Here is an 18,733-nt window from a genome sequence, read left to right on the forward strand (position 1 = left end):
AGGCCGTACAGTGCATTCCTCAGACGATGACAGGCCGTACAGTGCATTCCTCAGACGATGACAGGCCGTACAGTGCATTCCTCAGACGATGACAGGCCGTACAGTGCATTCCTCAGACGATGACAGGCCGTACAGTGCATTCCTCAGACGATGACAGGCCGTACAGTGCATTCCTCAGACGATGACAGGCCGTACAGTGCATTCCTCAGACGATGACAGGCCGTACAGTGCATTCCTCAGACGATGACAGGCCGTACAGTGCATTCCTCAGACGATGACAGGCCGTACAGTGCATTCCTCAGACGATGACAGGCCGTACAGTGCATTCCTCAGACGATGACAGGCCGTACAGTGCATTCCTCAGACGATGACAGGCCGTACAGTGCATTCCTCAGACGATGACAGGCCGTACAGTGCATTCCTCAGACGATGACAGGCCGTACAGTGCATTCCTCAGACGATGACAGGCCGTACAGTGCATTCCTCAGACGATGACAGGCCGTACAGTGCATTCCTCAGACGATGACAGGCCGTACAGTGCATTCCTCAGACGATGACAGGCCGTACAGTGCATTCCTCAGACGATGACAGGCCATACAGTGCATTCCTAACTACACCAAATGATTAATATGCTGTTACACCAACTCTTATAAAAGTGGATTATAAACTCATTTTGAACCTGTTGATATAACTAAAACAGACCTTATATCTAGTCCAAGTAATCAAAAGTGTCAAACAATTTTTGTTTGGTCAGATCTACTCACTTCTGTACTTCATTGGTACACATAATCACAATTACTTGCTTGAACTTTTAAATTTCTGATGAAAAATTGCAAAGAGCTTATCTTAAACAATTAAATGATATAGATTATAACATAGTCCCCATAATGACTTTGGTAGTGGATGAGGACCATTAGAGGTATGTAAATGTCTGTCTACGTTTCTAAAGACTGCTGTGGTTATAATGGGTTTGGTGTAGGTAAGCCTTAAGTATGTCTCAGGTCTGCTAAGGTGGGGACACACAGAAACCACAGGCAGATATTTACCTGTCAATCAGTTAAACCTTTAATACTGTATGTAATCCTACTATACATTATTTCATTTTAGAACTGCAGCACATTATTTACTTTTTAGTTTAGGAGTGAGTTCATTCCTTTTATAAGTAATAATTACGTTATTCAGTATGTAAAATTTACTTTGATGTAGTAACTTTAAATATACAGATTAACTGATAGCTTTATTTGAAAAAAAAATATCCCTGAAAAATTCACAGCCCAAATTAATCCCCACATAGAAACATGTAAACTTAAAATCAATCCCGCATACAGAAACAGGTAATTACATATAATTTATCTATCTGCTTCAGATCTGATCACTCAGTTACAACAATTCTAATTGTATAGACTTGACCTAGTCACTGAAATAATAGACATTTCTCTATTAACTCTTTTTAACTAGCATTAATCATGACTCAATCTTTTTAACTAGCATTAATCATACATGAATGTTTCCTAAATGTTGGCAATGGTGGGTAATATTGGGTAATGGTGGGTAATATTGGGTAATGGTGGGTAATATTGGGTAATGGTGATCAGGTGATACTTATTATGTCACCTCTAACTCTGTAACACTGTGGGTTAAGGATGGGGCTGTGTCACCTCTAACTCTGTAACACTGTGGGTTAAGGATGGGGCTGTGTCACCTCTAACTCTGTAACACTGTGGGTTAAGGATGGGGCTGTGTCACCTCTAACTCTGTAACACTGTGGGTTAAGGATGGGGCTGTGTCACCTCTAACTCTGTAACACTGTGGGTTAAGGATGGGGCTGTGTCACCTCTAACTCTGTAACACTGTGGGTTAAGGATGGGGCTGTGTCACCTCTAACTCTGTAACACTGTGGGTTAAGGATGGGGCTGTGTCACCTCTAACTCTGTAACACTGTGGGTTAAGGATGGGGCTGTGTCACCTCTAACTCTGTAACACTGTGGGTTAAGGATGGGGCTGTGTCACCTCTAACTCTGTAACACTGTGGGTTAAGGATGGGGCTGTGTCACCTCTAACTCTGTAACACTGTGGGTTAAGGATGGGGCTGTGTCACCTCTAACTCTGTAACACTGTGGGTTAAGGATGGGGCTGTGTCACCTCTAACTCTGTAACACCGTGGGTTAAGGATGGGGCTGTGTCACCTCTAACTCTGTAACACCGTGGGTTAAGGATGGGGCTGTGTCACCTCTAACTCTGTAACACCGTGGGTTAAGGATGGGGCTGTGTCACCTCTAACTCTGTAACACCGTGGGTTAAGGATGGGGCTGTGTCACCTCTAACTCTGTAACACTGTGGGTTAAGGATGGGGCTGTGTCACCTCTAACTCTGTAACACTGTGGGTTCAGGATGGGGCTGTGTCACCTCTAACTCTGTAACACTGTGGGTTGAGGATGGGGCTGTGTCACCTCTAACTCTGTAACACTGTGGGTTGAGGATGGGGCTGTGTCACCACTAACTCTGTAACACTGTGGGTTGAGGATGGGGCTGTGTCACCACTAACTCTGTAACACTGTGGGTTAAGGATGGGGCTGTGTCACCTCTAACTCTGTAACACTGTGGGTTAAGGATGGGGCTGTGTCACCTCTAACTCTGTAACACTGTGGGTTAAGGATGGGGCTGTGTCACCTCTAACTCTGTAACACTGTGGGTTAAGGATGGGGCTGTGTCACCTCTAACTCTGTAACACTGTGGGTTAAGGATGGGGCTGTGTCACCTCTAACTCTGTAACACTGTGGGTTAAGGATGGGGCTGTGTCACCTCTAACTCTGTAACACTGTGGGTTAAGGATGGGGCTGTGTCACCTCTAACTCTGTAACACCGTGGGTTAAGGATGGGGCTGTGTCACCTCTAACTCTGTAACACTGTGGGTTAAGGATGGGGCTGTGTCACCTCTAACTCTGTAACACTGTGGGTTAAGGATGGGGCTGCAGTGGGTGAGTGGTTAAGATGTCCCAACGTATTACCACAAGCCCTCCACTACTGGGTGGCGAGTTCAAATCTCATGTTGGGAAGTTGACAGGTACTGACCGCAGGTCAGTGATTTTTCTTCCCTTCATCTAAACCTGGCAATTTTTTTTACATGACCCTAGCTGTTAGAAGGATGTTAAACTAAACAAACCAAACTCCAGGGTCAGAGATATATACATGAGGCAGCTGGAAGTTAAATTTCTTCAGGTAAATCACAAATTGATTATAGTTTAAACGTGGACCTAAAAGTATGGCAATTTTTATGTCCAATAGGTGACGGAGAAGGACATCAAAATTACTACATAGATTTATATCAGCTCATAATTATACTACATACCTTAATGAACAAACACAATCAAGATGAAAAGCAGACCACTTGAGATCTATCATTAACTCATTAAGATTTTTTATTTTAATTTCATCATGACCTAATTCCTAAAAATGATCATCAAGGAAAACTACAGTGATTATAATAATGACAAGTACAAAAGGAAAATTCAAATGTGGGCGCTGCAAGCCATAATTGGAATTGAAACAGATTATGTAGTTTAAAAAAAAACCCAAAAGGTCAGGGTTTTTTCCCCATGTTTTATACCAAGTAACAACCAGTTACGTTAATGTCCTGTTGGCAGGTATGTGGTGATTTATTTCCCTTTTGATCAGCGACACCTAAAACTAAATAAAAGAAAATTGGTTGCTTTGTAATGAAAAGGCATAAATAGGCGATCTTTGAAGCATTTCCTGTCATTAAAGCTTGGTTAGCCCATTAAAGAAGTGATAAGGCTATGGTTGGACACACTTGTAATTCATTACTGGGCTACTCTCAAAGGTTCAATTGGTAGTATATGAACGACATTGGTCAAGATCGGTCACCATTTCTCATGGCTGAAATCAATAAATATACTAATTGAACACATATCGGTAGCTGGGGTTATTTGAACTCATTCACCCCTATAATTTCACAATGGACTGGTTCTAGTCCTTGATTTGGGAGAGTCTAAATGTGTCTTCATGGGTGTATGAGTTTAAGATTAACAAGGGGATTCAATAAAGATTTTGATTTAAGTTTTATACTATAATATTATACAAATTTAGGAAGGTCAAGCCCCTTTCCTTAGCATCAAGTTTCAAACCAGTGTAAATATAAATACAAAACTTTAAGTCCTGTTTCGCTAAGCCTCTGATTTACACCTAGGTTTGAATGATGAAATGCATATGATCTAGCTGTGTGTTGATGTGCTGATAAGACCATTCCAAGTGTGATCAACTTTTGGCAAACAAACCTATAAATGAAGTTTTGAAGTGAAATGTTGACACTGTTGCCCCTTCAATGGACAAGTAACATTTCAGTCTCCCTCCCAACTTATCCCTCGACGTATACGAGACGGTAAATATATTATAATCTTATTTTACGCAATATCATCACTTCTTGTTCTGATGATGCTGATTGAGTCATCGTGTCCGGTCAATGGTATTGGCCGATGTTCTTTATGGTCACAGAATCACTGTGGATAAATGTTTTAGGATATGATCAGACCATTCCTATCTTATTATGATGGGGACTAACAAGATATGTCATTGATTTTATTCCAATCTGTATACCCAGAGATATGTACAGCTATATCAGTCGAGATCACGACCCCATTATACAGTGATAATGTCACTATATTGATTTCAGCATTCATTTATAGAAGGTAAAATAAGGAGTTCACTTGTATTTATTCTTGATCCGAGGCTTATCCTGCTAATGGCCTTTTATAACTGATCCACTTGAGTACGACTTTGAAGTATATATATAACTAATTGTGTCTAGTCTATTGCACCCCGCTAATGGCTCTGTGATGTAAATAAAAAAAAAAAAAAAGGTACATCACAGAGTTAACTCAAAAAAGGCCTGGTTAGGTTTGAGCCACACCTTAAAACCTATATTTATAATTACCTATGGAAACTCTAATGACAACCGCCAGAAACAATTCAGTACTCCTGATTTCAAAAATCAAAACAAATATCAAGCTGAAATGATTAAAGAAAGTTGATATAAAGATGTTTTATTTGATTTTAAACCTGTCATATTTTTCCTCTGAAGTATTGAGGACAATAATTCACTACTAATATGGATACGTAACATTATATCACAGTATAGCCAAGCTGGATGTTGTTCACAATCGATACAAGTGTCCGAGAATTTCCTGTATACTATATGACATCTACATCAGCGGTCGAGCACTTTCCGCTATCCATCGGAAGCACCACCAGCTTGCTGTGTCAGGAATCTATAGACACAGAGGACAACGACATGTTCAATAGGCCGTCTAACTTCTTATTTACAGACTACTGGGTATTAACACTAATGAAGAATTTATTTACAAGTGGGTAAAGGTGTTTTATATAGCTGTTTAAAACCTTGGCTTGTATGTTTGCATAGCTGTCTAGAACCTTGGCTTACATGTTCGATCCCTCCCAGACAGGGGTTCCACTTTTGATAAAACAGAAAACGGGTTATGTCAGACAAATGTATAGAGAACCGAAGTACCAGTATTTGACAGTGCATATTAAATTCATGCCAAAACAAAGGACTAGTTCATATTTTGTATTACATATAGATTCCTGCAAACAAAAAGCTCTCTTTTTTTTAATTGTCCAGAATTTAATTACATCTTATAAATATATAAAAACAAAATACATAGACTGCTGTTATAACGTTACAGTGTAGATATTGTCCTTGTTTTCATCCACATCTTTGATATGGAACTAGAACATACCTACCATGCTTGTATACTATTTGATAGTTATGATTTTTCTATCACCTAAACAAAGAATGATTTAAAAGCTCCAAACCATAAAATTAGAAATAATGTACCCACAAAATTAAAAATAATGTACCCACAAAATTAAAAATAACGTACCCACAAAATTAAAAATAATGTACCCACAATTATTTCACATTATACTTGTAACTCTGTACGTAACATATAATGATCTAGAAAATAGTTTATTCCACATACCTATATTACACATATCTTAAGTGCAGAACCTGTGCAATGCAATATAGCATGGTATCTTATACATGAAATCACTAAATACAGCACAACCCAAATAGTCATAAGATTGAACCCTGATATCTGCTATATCATTATGGAAGCATGATGCGTGAACTCGAAGCATGAATCTTGAGGATGAGTACTCAGTAATTTTAGTGCCTCTAACAATTCTCATTGATTTGAAAATATTTAAAAAAAAGCCAATAACAAACTCCTAACTTTAAACAACTGTCAAGTGTCAAACTAGCATGGCAACAAGGAGAAATTTCCCATGAATACAGAAAGATCTCTGTCGCTGGCCCGTCAATGTTACAAGGCAGAGGTCAGAGGTCAGAGAGATTTAACCAATTGCTAGACTGGGTCATAGTCACCAATCGGAGATCAATAAGGAGCAAGGGAACAATTCTAAGATTGACACTGGGAGGTAGAGGGGTAGTGGTTAAATTAGAGGCTCAAACATTGATAAATGATTGAGGCTGAAGAGGGTAACAGGAGGAGAGGGCTGGGTAATACATAGATCTGAAGACATAATTTAGAGGCTCTAGAGGGTAAAAAGAGGAGAGGGCTGGGTAAAACATAGATCTGGAGACATAATTTTGAGGCTCTAGAGGGTAAAAAGAGGAGAGGGGTGGGTAATACATAGATCTGGAGACATAATTTAGAGGCTCTAGAGGGTAACAAGAGAAAAGGGACTGGTGTAGTATGGTCTACACCGTTAATAGATTGGGATTCTAGAGTGAAAATTTGGGGCTGTAGGTGGTAACAAGGAGGGCCTGGTAATAAATCTGGAGATGCAATCTAGAGACACAGGAAAAGTAACAAGAGGCCCAGAGGGCCTGTATTGCTCACCTGGTTTGTAATGCCAAGTAATGTTCTGAATACAGGTTCATTGTTTCTTTTCTGAAGGAATTTTAATATCAACCTCTAAATCCCCTATTGGGCCCCACCCCTCCTGCCCCCGTAGGGTCAGAGCCAAAATTTATACATGTTCTATTCCCCTTCCCCCAAGGATGTTTATGGCCAAATTTGGTTACAATCCTTGCAGAACTCTAGGACAAGTACCGATTTAAAGGATTTACCTCTATTTCCCCTATTGGGCCCCGGCCCTCCTGCCCCCGGGGGCTCAGAGCCAAAATTTATACAAGTTCTGTTCCCCTTCCCCCAAGGATGTTTGTGGCCAAATTTGGTTACAATCCATGCAAAACTCTAGGACAAGTAGCGATTTATAGGATTTACCTCCTCTATTTCCCCTATTGTGCCCCTCCCCTCCTGCCCTGGGGGGGTCTGAGCCAAAATTTTTAAAAGTTCATGTTTCCCCACCCCCAAGGATGTTTGTGGCCAATTTTGGTTACAATCCATGCAGAACTCTATGACTAGTAGCGATTTAAAGGAAATGTTGACGGACAGACGGACGGACGGATGGACAGACGACAGACGACAGACGCCGTGCCATGACATAAGCTCGGGCCAGGTGAGCTAAAAACTAGATCCTTAGAATTCCAGGTTCTAAGTATGACATGAGGAGAGAGAGAGAGGGGCAATATATCAAAAGTAATGATATATTAGGTTCTAAAGAAGATTTCAAAATGAGAAATTTAGATCATTGGTATATGAGGCTCTTATGGGACATATTCATATGACCTGAAGTATTGATATGCGAGGCTCTGGATGGTATATTTTACTACATACCCATATGGTCTGATAAATATAATTATGATGATACCACCTTATGTGGACACCAAATATTCTGAATGATGGAAGAAAACAAAATGAAACATTCTTTAGGAATAAATATCAGAAAATATGCTAGTGACTGATAGGGACAGCAGGGAACCTGGATCTTTGTATAATCAGCGAATGGCGAGATTACCTTAATTTAGAAATCAACCTTTTGTCTTATACATCATATAGAGTGTAGAAACAATAAAAAGTTAACCATGGAATGGGAGCGGCACTTGATAAATATGGCATCAGTATAGAAAGTCAACAGCTAGACAATCCGGAATGGAGCATGAAAAAATTCTAACACCCAAAAAGCAGTGTGAAGATAAATTGTGAAGGTTGGTTGTACGGCAGACATTCAGTGGAGGTGGGTTATTGATTATCGTTGTACCAATACGTGTCTGATATCCTCAACTGAGCTAACACTAAATAGCGGCTTAAGTGTTGGGAGAAACCCTTATAAAACAAATCTTTAAACCAATAGAGGCGTGCATTTAACCAAATTATTGGTAGATATCTTCTACTCCTGGTCAACTTTACAGAAATCTAATCACAGGAGATTCTGGTTCTGGTTAGTAGCAATAATGATAGGGTCACTCCTAATACTCTTGGTATGTGTATAGCTCAATCTACAGATCATATTAGTGACAACACTAAAATTTATCTAGTAAGATACAAACGTAACAGCCAGGACAATTTATTTGAAGATGAGCCATATATAAGTTTAGATGGTGTATGAAAACCTGAGTACTAAAGAAGAAAAAAACAAGCTAAAGACAATGGCTGACTAGGTACCTTATACATGGGTCTCAAACTCACGTCCAACAGGACAAAAAGACAATGGCTGACTAAGTACCTTATACATGGGTCTCAAACTCACGTCAACAAAAAAAGACAATGGTGACTAGGTACCTTATACATGGGTCTCAAACTCACGTCCAACAGGACAAAAAGACAATGGCTGACTAGGTACCTTATACATGGGTCTCAAACTCACGTCCAACAGGACAATGGCTGACTAGGTGACTATACCTTATACATGGGTCTCAAACTCACGTCCAACAGGACAAAAAGACAATGGCTGACTAGGTACCTTATACATGGGTCTCAAACTCACGTCCAACAGGACAAAAAGACAATGGCTGACTAGGTACCTTATACATGGGTCTCAAACTCACGTCCAACAGGACAAAAAGACAATGGCTGGATAGGTACCTTATACATGGGTCTCAAACTCACGTCCAACAGGACAAAAAGACAATGGCTGACTAGGTACCTTATACATGGGTCTCAAACTCACGTCCAACAGGACAAAAAGACAATGGCTGACTAGGTACCTTATACATGGGTCTCAAACTCACGTCCAACAGGACAAAAAGACAATGGCTGACTAGGTACCTTATACATGGGTCTCAAACTCACGTCCAACAGGACAAAAAGACAATGGCTGACTAGGTACCTTATACATGGGTCTCAAACTCACGACGTCCAACAGGACAAAAAGACAATGGCTGACTAGGTACCTTATACATGGGTCTCAAACTCACGTCCAACAGGACAAAAAGACAATGGCTGACTAGGTACCTTATACATGGGTCTCAAACTCACGTCCAACAGGACAAAAAGACAATGGCTGACTAGGTACCTTATACATGGGTCTCAAACTCACGTCCAACAGGACAAAAAGACAATGGCTGACTAGGTACCTTATACATGGGTCTCAAACTCACGTCCAACAGGACAAAAAGACAATGGCTGACTAGGTACCTTATACATGGGTCTCAAACTCACGTCCAACAGGACAAAAAGACAATGGCTGACTAGGTACCTTATACATGGGTCTCAAACTCACGTCCAACAGGACAAAAAGACAATGGCTGACTAGGTACCTTATACATGGGTCTCAAACTCACGTCCAACAGGACAAAAAGACAATGGCTGACTAGGTACCTTATACATGGGTCTCAAACTCACGTCCAACAGGACAAAAAGACAATGGCTGACTAGGTACCTTATACATGGGTCTCAAACTCACGTCCAACAGGACAAAAAGACAATGGCTGACTAGGTACCTTATACATGGGTCTCAAACTCACGTCCAACAGGACAAAAAGACAATGGCTGACTAGGTACCTTATACATGGGTCTCAAACTCACGTCCAACAGGACAAAAAGACAATGGCTGACTAGGTACCTTATACATGGGTCTCAAACTCACGTCCAACAGGACAAAAAGACAATGGCTGACTAGGTACCTTATACATGGGTCTCAAACTCACGTCCAACAGGACAAAAAGACAATGGCTGACTAGGTACCTTATACATGGGTCTCAAACTCACGTCCAACAGGACAAAAAGACAATGGCTGACTAGGTACCTTATACATGGGTCTCAAACTCACGTCCAACAGGACAAAAAGACAATGGCTGACTAGGTACCTTATACATGGGTCTCAAACTCACGTCCAACAGGACAAAAAGACAATGGCTGACTAGGTACCTTATACATGGGTCTCAAACTCACGTCCAACAGGACAAAAAGACAATGGCTGACTAGGTACCTTATACATGGGTCTCAAACTCACGTCCAACAGGACAAAAAGACAATGGCTGACTAGGTACCTTATACATGGGTCTCAAAACTCACGTCCAACAGGACTACAAAAAGACAAGGACAATGGCTGACTAGGTACCTTATACATGGGTCTCAAACTCACGTCCAACAGGACAAAAAGACAATGGCTGACTAGGTACCTTATACATGGGTCTCAAACTCACGTCCAACAGGACAAAAAGACAATGGCTGACTAGGTACCTTATACATGGGTCTCAAACTCACGTCCAACAGGATCAAAAAGACAATGGCTGACTAGGTACCTTATACATGGGTCTCAAACTCACGTCCAACAGGACAAAAAGACAATGGCTGACTAGGTACCTTATACATGGGTCTCAAACTCACGTCCAACAGGACAAAAAGACAATGGCTGACTAGGTACCTTATACATGGGTCTCAAACTCACGTCCAACAGGACAAAAAGACAATGGCTGACTAGGTACCTTATACATGGGTCTCAAACTCACGTCCAACAGGACAAAAAGACAATGGCTGACTAGGTACCTTATACATGGGTCTCAAACTCACGTCCAACAGGACAAAAAGACAATGGCTGACTAGGTACCTTATACATGGGTCTCAAACTCACGTCCAACAGGACAAAAAGACAATGGCTGACTAGGTACCTTATACATGGGTCTCAAACTCACGTCCAACAGGACAAAAAGACAATGGCTGACTAGGTACCTTATACATGGGTCTCAAACTCACGTCCAACAGACAAAAGACAATGGTGACTAGGTACCTTATACATGGGTCTCAAACTACGTCACAGACAAAAAGACAATGGCTGACTAGGTACCTTATACATGGGTCTCAAACTCACGTCCAACAGGACAAAAAGACAATGGCTGACTAGGTACCTTATACATGGGTCTCAAACTCACGTCCAACAGGACAAAAAGACAATGGCTGACTAGGTACCTTATACATGGGTCTCAAACTCACGTCCAACAGGACAAAAAGACAATGGCTGACTAGGTACCTTATACATGGGTCTCAAACTCACGTCCAACAGGACAAAAAGACAATGGCTGACTAGGTACCTTATACATGGGTCTCAAACTCACGTCCAACAGGACAAAAAGACAATGGCTGACTAGGTACCTTATACATGGGTCTCAAACTCACGTCCAACAGGACAAAAAGACAATGGCTGACTAGGTACCTTATACATGGGTCTCAAACTCACGTCCAACAGGACAAAAAGACAATGGCTGACTAGGTACCTTATACATGGGTCTCAAACTCACGTCCAACAGGACAAAAAGACAATGGCTGACTAGGTACCTTATACATGGGTCTCAAACTCACGTCCAACAGGACAAAAAGACAATGGCTGACTAGGTACCTTATACATGGGTCTCAAACTCACGTCCAACAGGACAAAAAGACAATGGCTGACTAGGTACCTTATACATGGGTCTCAAACTCACGTCCAACAGGACAAAAAGACAATGGCTGACTAGGTACCTTATACATGGGTCTCAAACTCACGTCCAACAGGACAAAAAGACAATGGCTGACTAGGTACCTTATACATGGGTCTCAAACTCACGTCCAACAGGACAAAAAGACAATGGCTGACTAGGTACCTAATACATGGGTCTCAAACTCACGTCCAACAGGACAAAAAGACAATGGCTGACTAGGTACCTTATACATGGGTCTCAAACTCACGTCCAACAGGACAAAAAGACAATGGCTGACTAGGTACCTTATACATGGGTCTCAAACTCACGTCCAACAGGACAAAAAAGACAATGGCGGACTAGGTACCTTATACATGGGTCTCAAACTCACGTCCAACAGGACAAAAAGACAATGGCTGACTAGGTACCTTATACATGGGTCTCAAACTCACGTCCAACAGGACAAAAAGACAATGGCTGACTAGGTACCTTATACATGGGTCTCAAACTCACGTCCAACAGGACAAAAAGACAATGGCTGACTAGGTACCTTATACATGGGTCTCAAACTCACGTCCAACAGGACAAAAAGACAATGGCTGACTAGGTACCTTATACATGGGTCTCAAACTCACGTCCAACAGGACAAAAAGACAATGGCTGACTAGGTACCTTATACATGGGTCTCAAACTCACGTCCAACAGGACAAAAAGACAATGGCTGACTAGGTACCTTATACATGGGTTCTCAAACTCACGTCCAACAGGACAAAAAGACAATGGCTGACTAGGTACCTTAACATGGGTCTCAAACTCACGTCCAACAGGACAAAAAGACAATGGCTGACTAGGTACCTTATACATGGGTCTCAAACTCACGTCCAACAGGACAAAAAGACAATGGCTGACTAGGTACCTTATACATGGGTCTCAAACTCACGTCCAACAGGACAAAAAGACAATGGCTGACTAGGTACCTTATACATGGGTCTCAAACTCACGTCCAACAGGACAAAACAAAGGACAAAAGACAAAAAGACAATGGCTGACTAGGTACCTTATACATGGGTCTCAAACTCACGTCCAACAGGACAAAAAGACAATGGCTGACTAGGTACCTTATACATGGGTCTCAAACTCACGTCCAACAGGACAAAAAGACAATGGCTGACTAGGTACCTTATACATGGGTCTCAAACTCACGTCCAACAGGACAAAAAGACAATGGCTGACTAGGTACCTTATACATGGGTCTCAAACTCACGTCCAACAGGACAAAAAGACAATGGCTGACTAGGTACCTTATACATGGGTCTCAAACTCACGTCCAACAGGACAAAAAGACAATGGCTGACTAGGTACCTTATACATGGGTCTCAAACTCACGTCCAACAGGACAAAAAGACAATGGCTGACTAGGTACCTTATACATGGGTCTCAAACTCACGTCCAACAGGACAAAAAGACAATGGCTGACTAGGTACCTTATACATGGGTCTCAAACTCACGTCCAACAGGACAAAAAGACAATGGCTGACTAGGTACCTTATACATGGGTCTCAAACTCACGTCCAACAGGACAAAAAGACAATGGCTGACTAGGTACCTTATACATGGGTCTCAAACTCACGTCCAACAGGACAAAAAGACAATGGCTGACTAGGTACCTTATACATGGGTCTCAAACTCACGTCCAACAGGACAAAAAGACAATGGCTGACTAGGTACCTTATACATGGGTCTCAAACTCACGTCCAACAGGACAAAAAGACAATGGCTGACTAGGTACCTTATACATGGGTCTCAAACTCACGTCCAACAGGACAAAAAGACAATGGCTGACTAAGTACCTTAAACATGGGTCTCAAACTCACGTCCAACAGGACACAAAAAGACAATGGACTAACGGGTCTCAACACTCAACGGACAAAAGACAATGGCTGACTAGGTACCTTATACATGGGTCTCAAACTCACGTCCAACAGGACAAAAAGACAATGGCTGACTAGGTACCTTATACATGGGTCTCAAACTCACGTCCAACAGGACAAAAAGACAATGGCTGACTAGGTACCTTATACATGGGTCTCAAACTCACGTCCAACAGGACAAAAAGACAATGGCTGACTAGGTACCTTATACATGGGTCTCAAACTCACGTCCAACAGGACAAAAAGACAATGGCTGACTAGGTACCTTATACATGGGTCTCAAACTCACGTCCAACAGGACAAAAAGACAATGGCTGACTAGGTACCTTATACATGGGTCTCAAACTCACGTCCAACAGGACAAAAAGACAATGGCTGACTAGGTACCTTATACATGGGTCTCAAACTCACGTCCAACAGGACAAAAAGACAATGGCTGACTAGGTACCTTATACATGGGTCTCAAACTCACGTCCAACAGGACAAAAAAGACAATGGCTGACTAGGTACCTTATACATGGGTCTCAAACTCACGTCCAACAGGACAAAAAGACAATGGCTGACTAGGTACCTTATACATGGGTCTCAAACTCACGTCCAACAGGACAAAAAGACAATGGCTGACTAGGTACCTTATACATGGGTCTCAAACTCACGTCCAACAGGACAAAAAGACAATGGCTGACTAGGTACCTTATACATGGGTCTCAAACTCACGTCCAACAGGACAAAAAGACAATGGCTGACTAGGTACCTTATACATGGGTCTCAAACTCACGTCCAACAGGACAAAAAGACAATGGCTGACTAGGTACCTTATACATGGGTCTCAAACTCACGTCCAACAGGACAAAAAGACAATGGCTGACTAGGTACCTTATACATGGGTCTCAAACTCACGTCCAACAGGACAAAAAGACAATGGCTGACTAGGTACCTTATACATGGGTCTCAAACTCACGTCCAACAGGACAAAAAGACAATGGCTGACTAGGTACCTTATACATGGGTCTCAAACTCACGTCCAACAGGACAAAAAGACAATGGCTGACTAGGTACCTTATACATGGGTCTCAAACTCACGTCCAACAGGACAAAAAGACAATGGCTGACTAGGTACCTTATACATGGGTCTCAAACTCACGTCCAACAGGACAAAAAGACAATGGCTGACTAGGTACCTTATACATGGGTCTCAAACTCACGTCCAACAGGACAAAAAGACAATGGCTGACTAGGTACCTTATACATGGGTCTCAAACTCACGTCCAACAGGACAAAAAGACAATGGCTGACTAGGTACCTTATACATGGGTCTCAAACTCACGTCCAACAGGACAAAAAGACAATGGCTGACTAGGTACCTTATACATGGGTCTCAAACTCACGTCCAACAGGACAAAAAGACAATGGCTGACTAGGTACTTAAGAAGTACCTATACATGGGTCTCAAACTCACGTCCAACAGGACAAAAAGACAATGGCTGACTAGGTACCTTATACATGGGTCTCAAACTCACGTCCAACAGGACAAAAAGACAATGGCTGACTAGGTACCTTATACATGGGTCTCAAACTCACGTCCAACAGGACAAAAAGACAATGGCTGACTAGGTACCTTATACATGGGTCTCAAACTCACGTCCAACAGGACAAAAAGACAATGGCTGACTAGGTACCTTATACATGGGTCTCAAACTCACGTCCAACAGGACAAAAAGACAATGGCTGACTAGGTACCTTATACATGGGTCTCAAACTCACGTCCAACAGGACAAAAAGACAATGGCTGACTAGGTACCTTATACATGGGTCTCAAACTCACGTCCAACAGGACAAAAAGACAATGGCTGACTAGGTACCTTATACATGGGTCTCAAACTCACGTCCAACAGGACAAGAGCTGTTAGAAGAATGTTGTACACCAAACAACAATAACACAAGTTGTTTGTTTAGATTTATGTCCTGTTAACTGCTAGGGTTATTTAAGGCGTGCCAGGTTTGATGGTGGAGGAAAACCGGAGTATGAAGAGAAAAACCACTGACCAGTGGTCAGAACCTGGCAACTGCCCCACATAGGATTCAAACTTGAAACTTACTGTTTAACTACCACAGCCGAGAAAGATAGACAGCTGTATTTTCATTTAGAAGAATGTTGAACACCTTAGCACCCAAGTAACACATACACATTTTCACATTAATTTTTATTGGATTGTGAAAAAATGGACCCATTTAATTTGAAATCCGTTATATTAAATTATTGGTTAATATGAAATGAATTATACTCCCTGTTCACACACATGATTTGTCATTCTCCTCAATTATATTGAAATCTGGAAAATTTGATGAGGTTTTCCATTCCCTGAAGACTTCAATTATATAACCGAATTTCACTGTATATAATGTTAGGCAAATAATGCCAAACATTTATCAAGACAAAACGAACTTCTCCCTTCAGATGGAATATTCATCATTTTCAGATATGACATTTAAAGTTCAAGGTTTATCGATCTGTTCCAGACAGGTAGAAAAAATCTGGAACCAAAATGGCAAAAATGGTGGGATTATGGTATATAACAGAACTCTCTTGGTATTTGATCTGACAGATGTTATGTATAATAATCTTTCTGGATCTCTTCCTTCCCAACAGAGAAGTATATTATTAAATTTCTGTGTAGAAGTTTTGGAGATGAAATTGGTCACTAATCCAATCAGTACATGATCAGCCATTGCTGTGATTGATTTGTATGGGGCTGTGTTCCCCTTACAGATCCATAACCATACCAGTGTAAGTATAACCAGACCCACAGCATCGGGACAAGAATAGAATGTCTGAACAATCACTTCTAACACAAATACATCTTTAGATCTAGAGGAAGATATATGTTAACTGGCTATCATTGTCATTAAGCAAAATCACAAATTTGCTGAGTTCACTAAAATAAACTGTTGAGGTTCTGCTGGCTAAGACAATGGTGTTACAGGCTACTAATTACAACATACAACTTCCAGTAGAAGGCTAAAAATATCAATGGTTACCGTATACCCTCTTAATAGTACCCATCATCAAAACAGTAGACATATGACTGGTGTGTACATGGACTCCTGAGTGACTACATAGAACCAGGAGTTTCAGCAGAGCAAGCATTATCAAAAAGCACATCACCATGATACAATTCTTAGTCAATTCAGGATCAAATCAGTCTCAAAATTAATATTGCAATAATAATTTAAAAGTAAACAAACCATTGGTTTGTACAGAGTTCTGAGTCAAGTACGTAGAACCAGGAGTTCCAGCACAGCAAGCATTGTCATAAACCATACCACCATATACAAAACAAAACTTTGTCGCATTCCCAAAATACATTCTTATTGGCTACAATCAAAACTACTTTATTTTCATAGTAATACTAAAGACACTTACATTTCAGTATCCGGACCTACAGCAGACGCGGGAGTTACACTCCAGGTTCTGACAACCACTGGCCTCGGCCGCGTATGGACCATCAATGACATTATCACAGTAGTACAAATCCTCTATGTCCAGGGCGGGGCACACAGACACCAACTCTGTCAGACCGTCAGCCGTGATGTTGAGACACCCAGAAAGGTCCAGGTACCGTAGATAGGGCAGACCACCATTCTCGGCTAGATACCTACAGCCCAAAGTCAACAGCTCTTAGGAGAAAGGAAATGTCATCAAATTTATCCTTAAAACAGACATTCCTATAAAAATCATATTAATGCACTTTCAGTCTTTTACTAGTAAATAAATTAACAGTTCTATTTGGTTGTTACTGTAAAATATTCTGTTGGACACTTATAATACATAGCACAATGAGGATTAAGATGTACATTATTTTTGTGGAATGATGTATGTTATTTTTGTGGAATGATGTACGTTATTTTTGTGGAATGAAGTACATTATTTTTGTGGAATGGTTTACATTATTTTTGTGGAATGGTGTACATTATTTTTGTGGAATGATGGAATGATGCACATTATTTTTGTGGAATGATGGAATGATGTACATTATTTTTGTGGAATGATGGAATGATGTACATTATTTTTGTGGAATGATGGAATGATACACATTATTTTTGTGATATTGCACATTTACTAGGATACTGTACATTAATTTTATAATTTTTTCATCAAAGTAATCGCATTCCATACACAGAAGTATAAATATAATGAATCACATAAATTGATCAGCTAATCTATCTGTTATGTATTTATATGCCAGAAACTATCATGTACTGGAGTAGCCTCCCTTTGTCCACAGACACTGCATCTTAACCACTGAGGCATAAAGGTAGAAATGTTCTAATGTCAGAAACCTTACCTACTGAGCCATCAAGTCTAATGATATGAGAGTAAAATGTCAAAACCTTAACAATACCTTCTTAAAGTGGGCTGAGATGTAGTCTTAGAATGTCTGAAATTTTTGCCAAACATGTTTTTTTTTTTGAAATCTAACATTACTATCTACATTAGGTAGATAGACAAGGACTATAGATCCAGACTATACACTACCCTACCAAGTAAGAAATCACACAGACATGTTGATGTATCAACATACCACAGCTATGACAAGTGCAGGTATTTAATTCTATGACCTTTTACAATTCAATATTTAGCTAATTATAGAAGCCATTAGACATGAGGCTGATCAAAATACCAAACAAACTACCTCCCAGACAGAGGAGAAATAATTAAGCATAAATAAATATCAATCAGCACCGATCATAGAGAAACTGATTTGATACCTATGTATACATTTGGATGTGTGCAGGTATTTTGCCTTTACCGACACTTATTTCAATTCCAATCAAGCTGTCTTACAAGTCTATATATGCAGAGAGGTATGGATCAGAAATCAATTACTTTAGGTGTAGAAATCTACCAGTATTTCTATAAAGGAAACAACATGATCATTACTGTATTTAAAATCACCAGAAATTATTAGATGGTATATTAACAGATATTTTTCTTCAA

At 40.6% G+C, this 18,733-nt stretch overlaps 1 protein-coding gene across 1 annotated transcript in view; it reads right to left on the minus strand.

Moving 5' to 3' along the window:
• Window positions 1-18,733, minus strand: part of LOC138304772 (F-box/LRR-repeat protein 5-like) — an 81,296-nt gene that overhangs the window by 42,808 nt on the left and 19,755 nt on the right. The window contains exon 9 of the mRNA XM_069245036.1: window positions 17,159-17,390. Coding sequence (XP_069101137.1) covers window positions 17,162-17,390 — 229 coding nt within the window. The 3' untranslated portion in view covers window positions 17,159-17,161. The remainder of the gene's footprint in view (window positions 1-17,158; window positions 17,391-18,733) is intronic.

Source organism: Argopecten irradians, chromosome 12 (genome assembly GCF_041381155.1).
Source record: "Argopecten irradians isolate NY chromosome 12, Ai_NY, whole genome shotgun sequence".
Classification (NCBI taxonomy): Eukaryota; Metazoa; Mollusca; class Bivalvia; order Pectinida; family Pectinidae; genus Argopecten; species Argopecten irradians.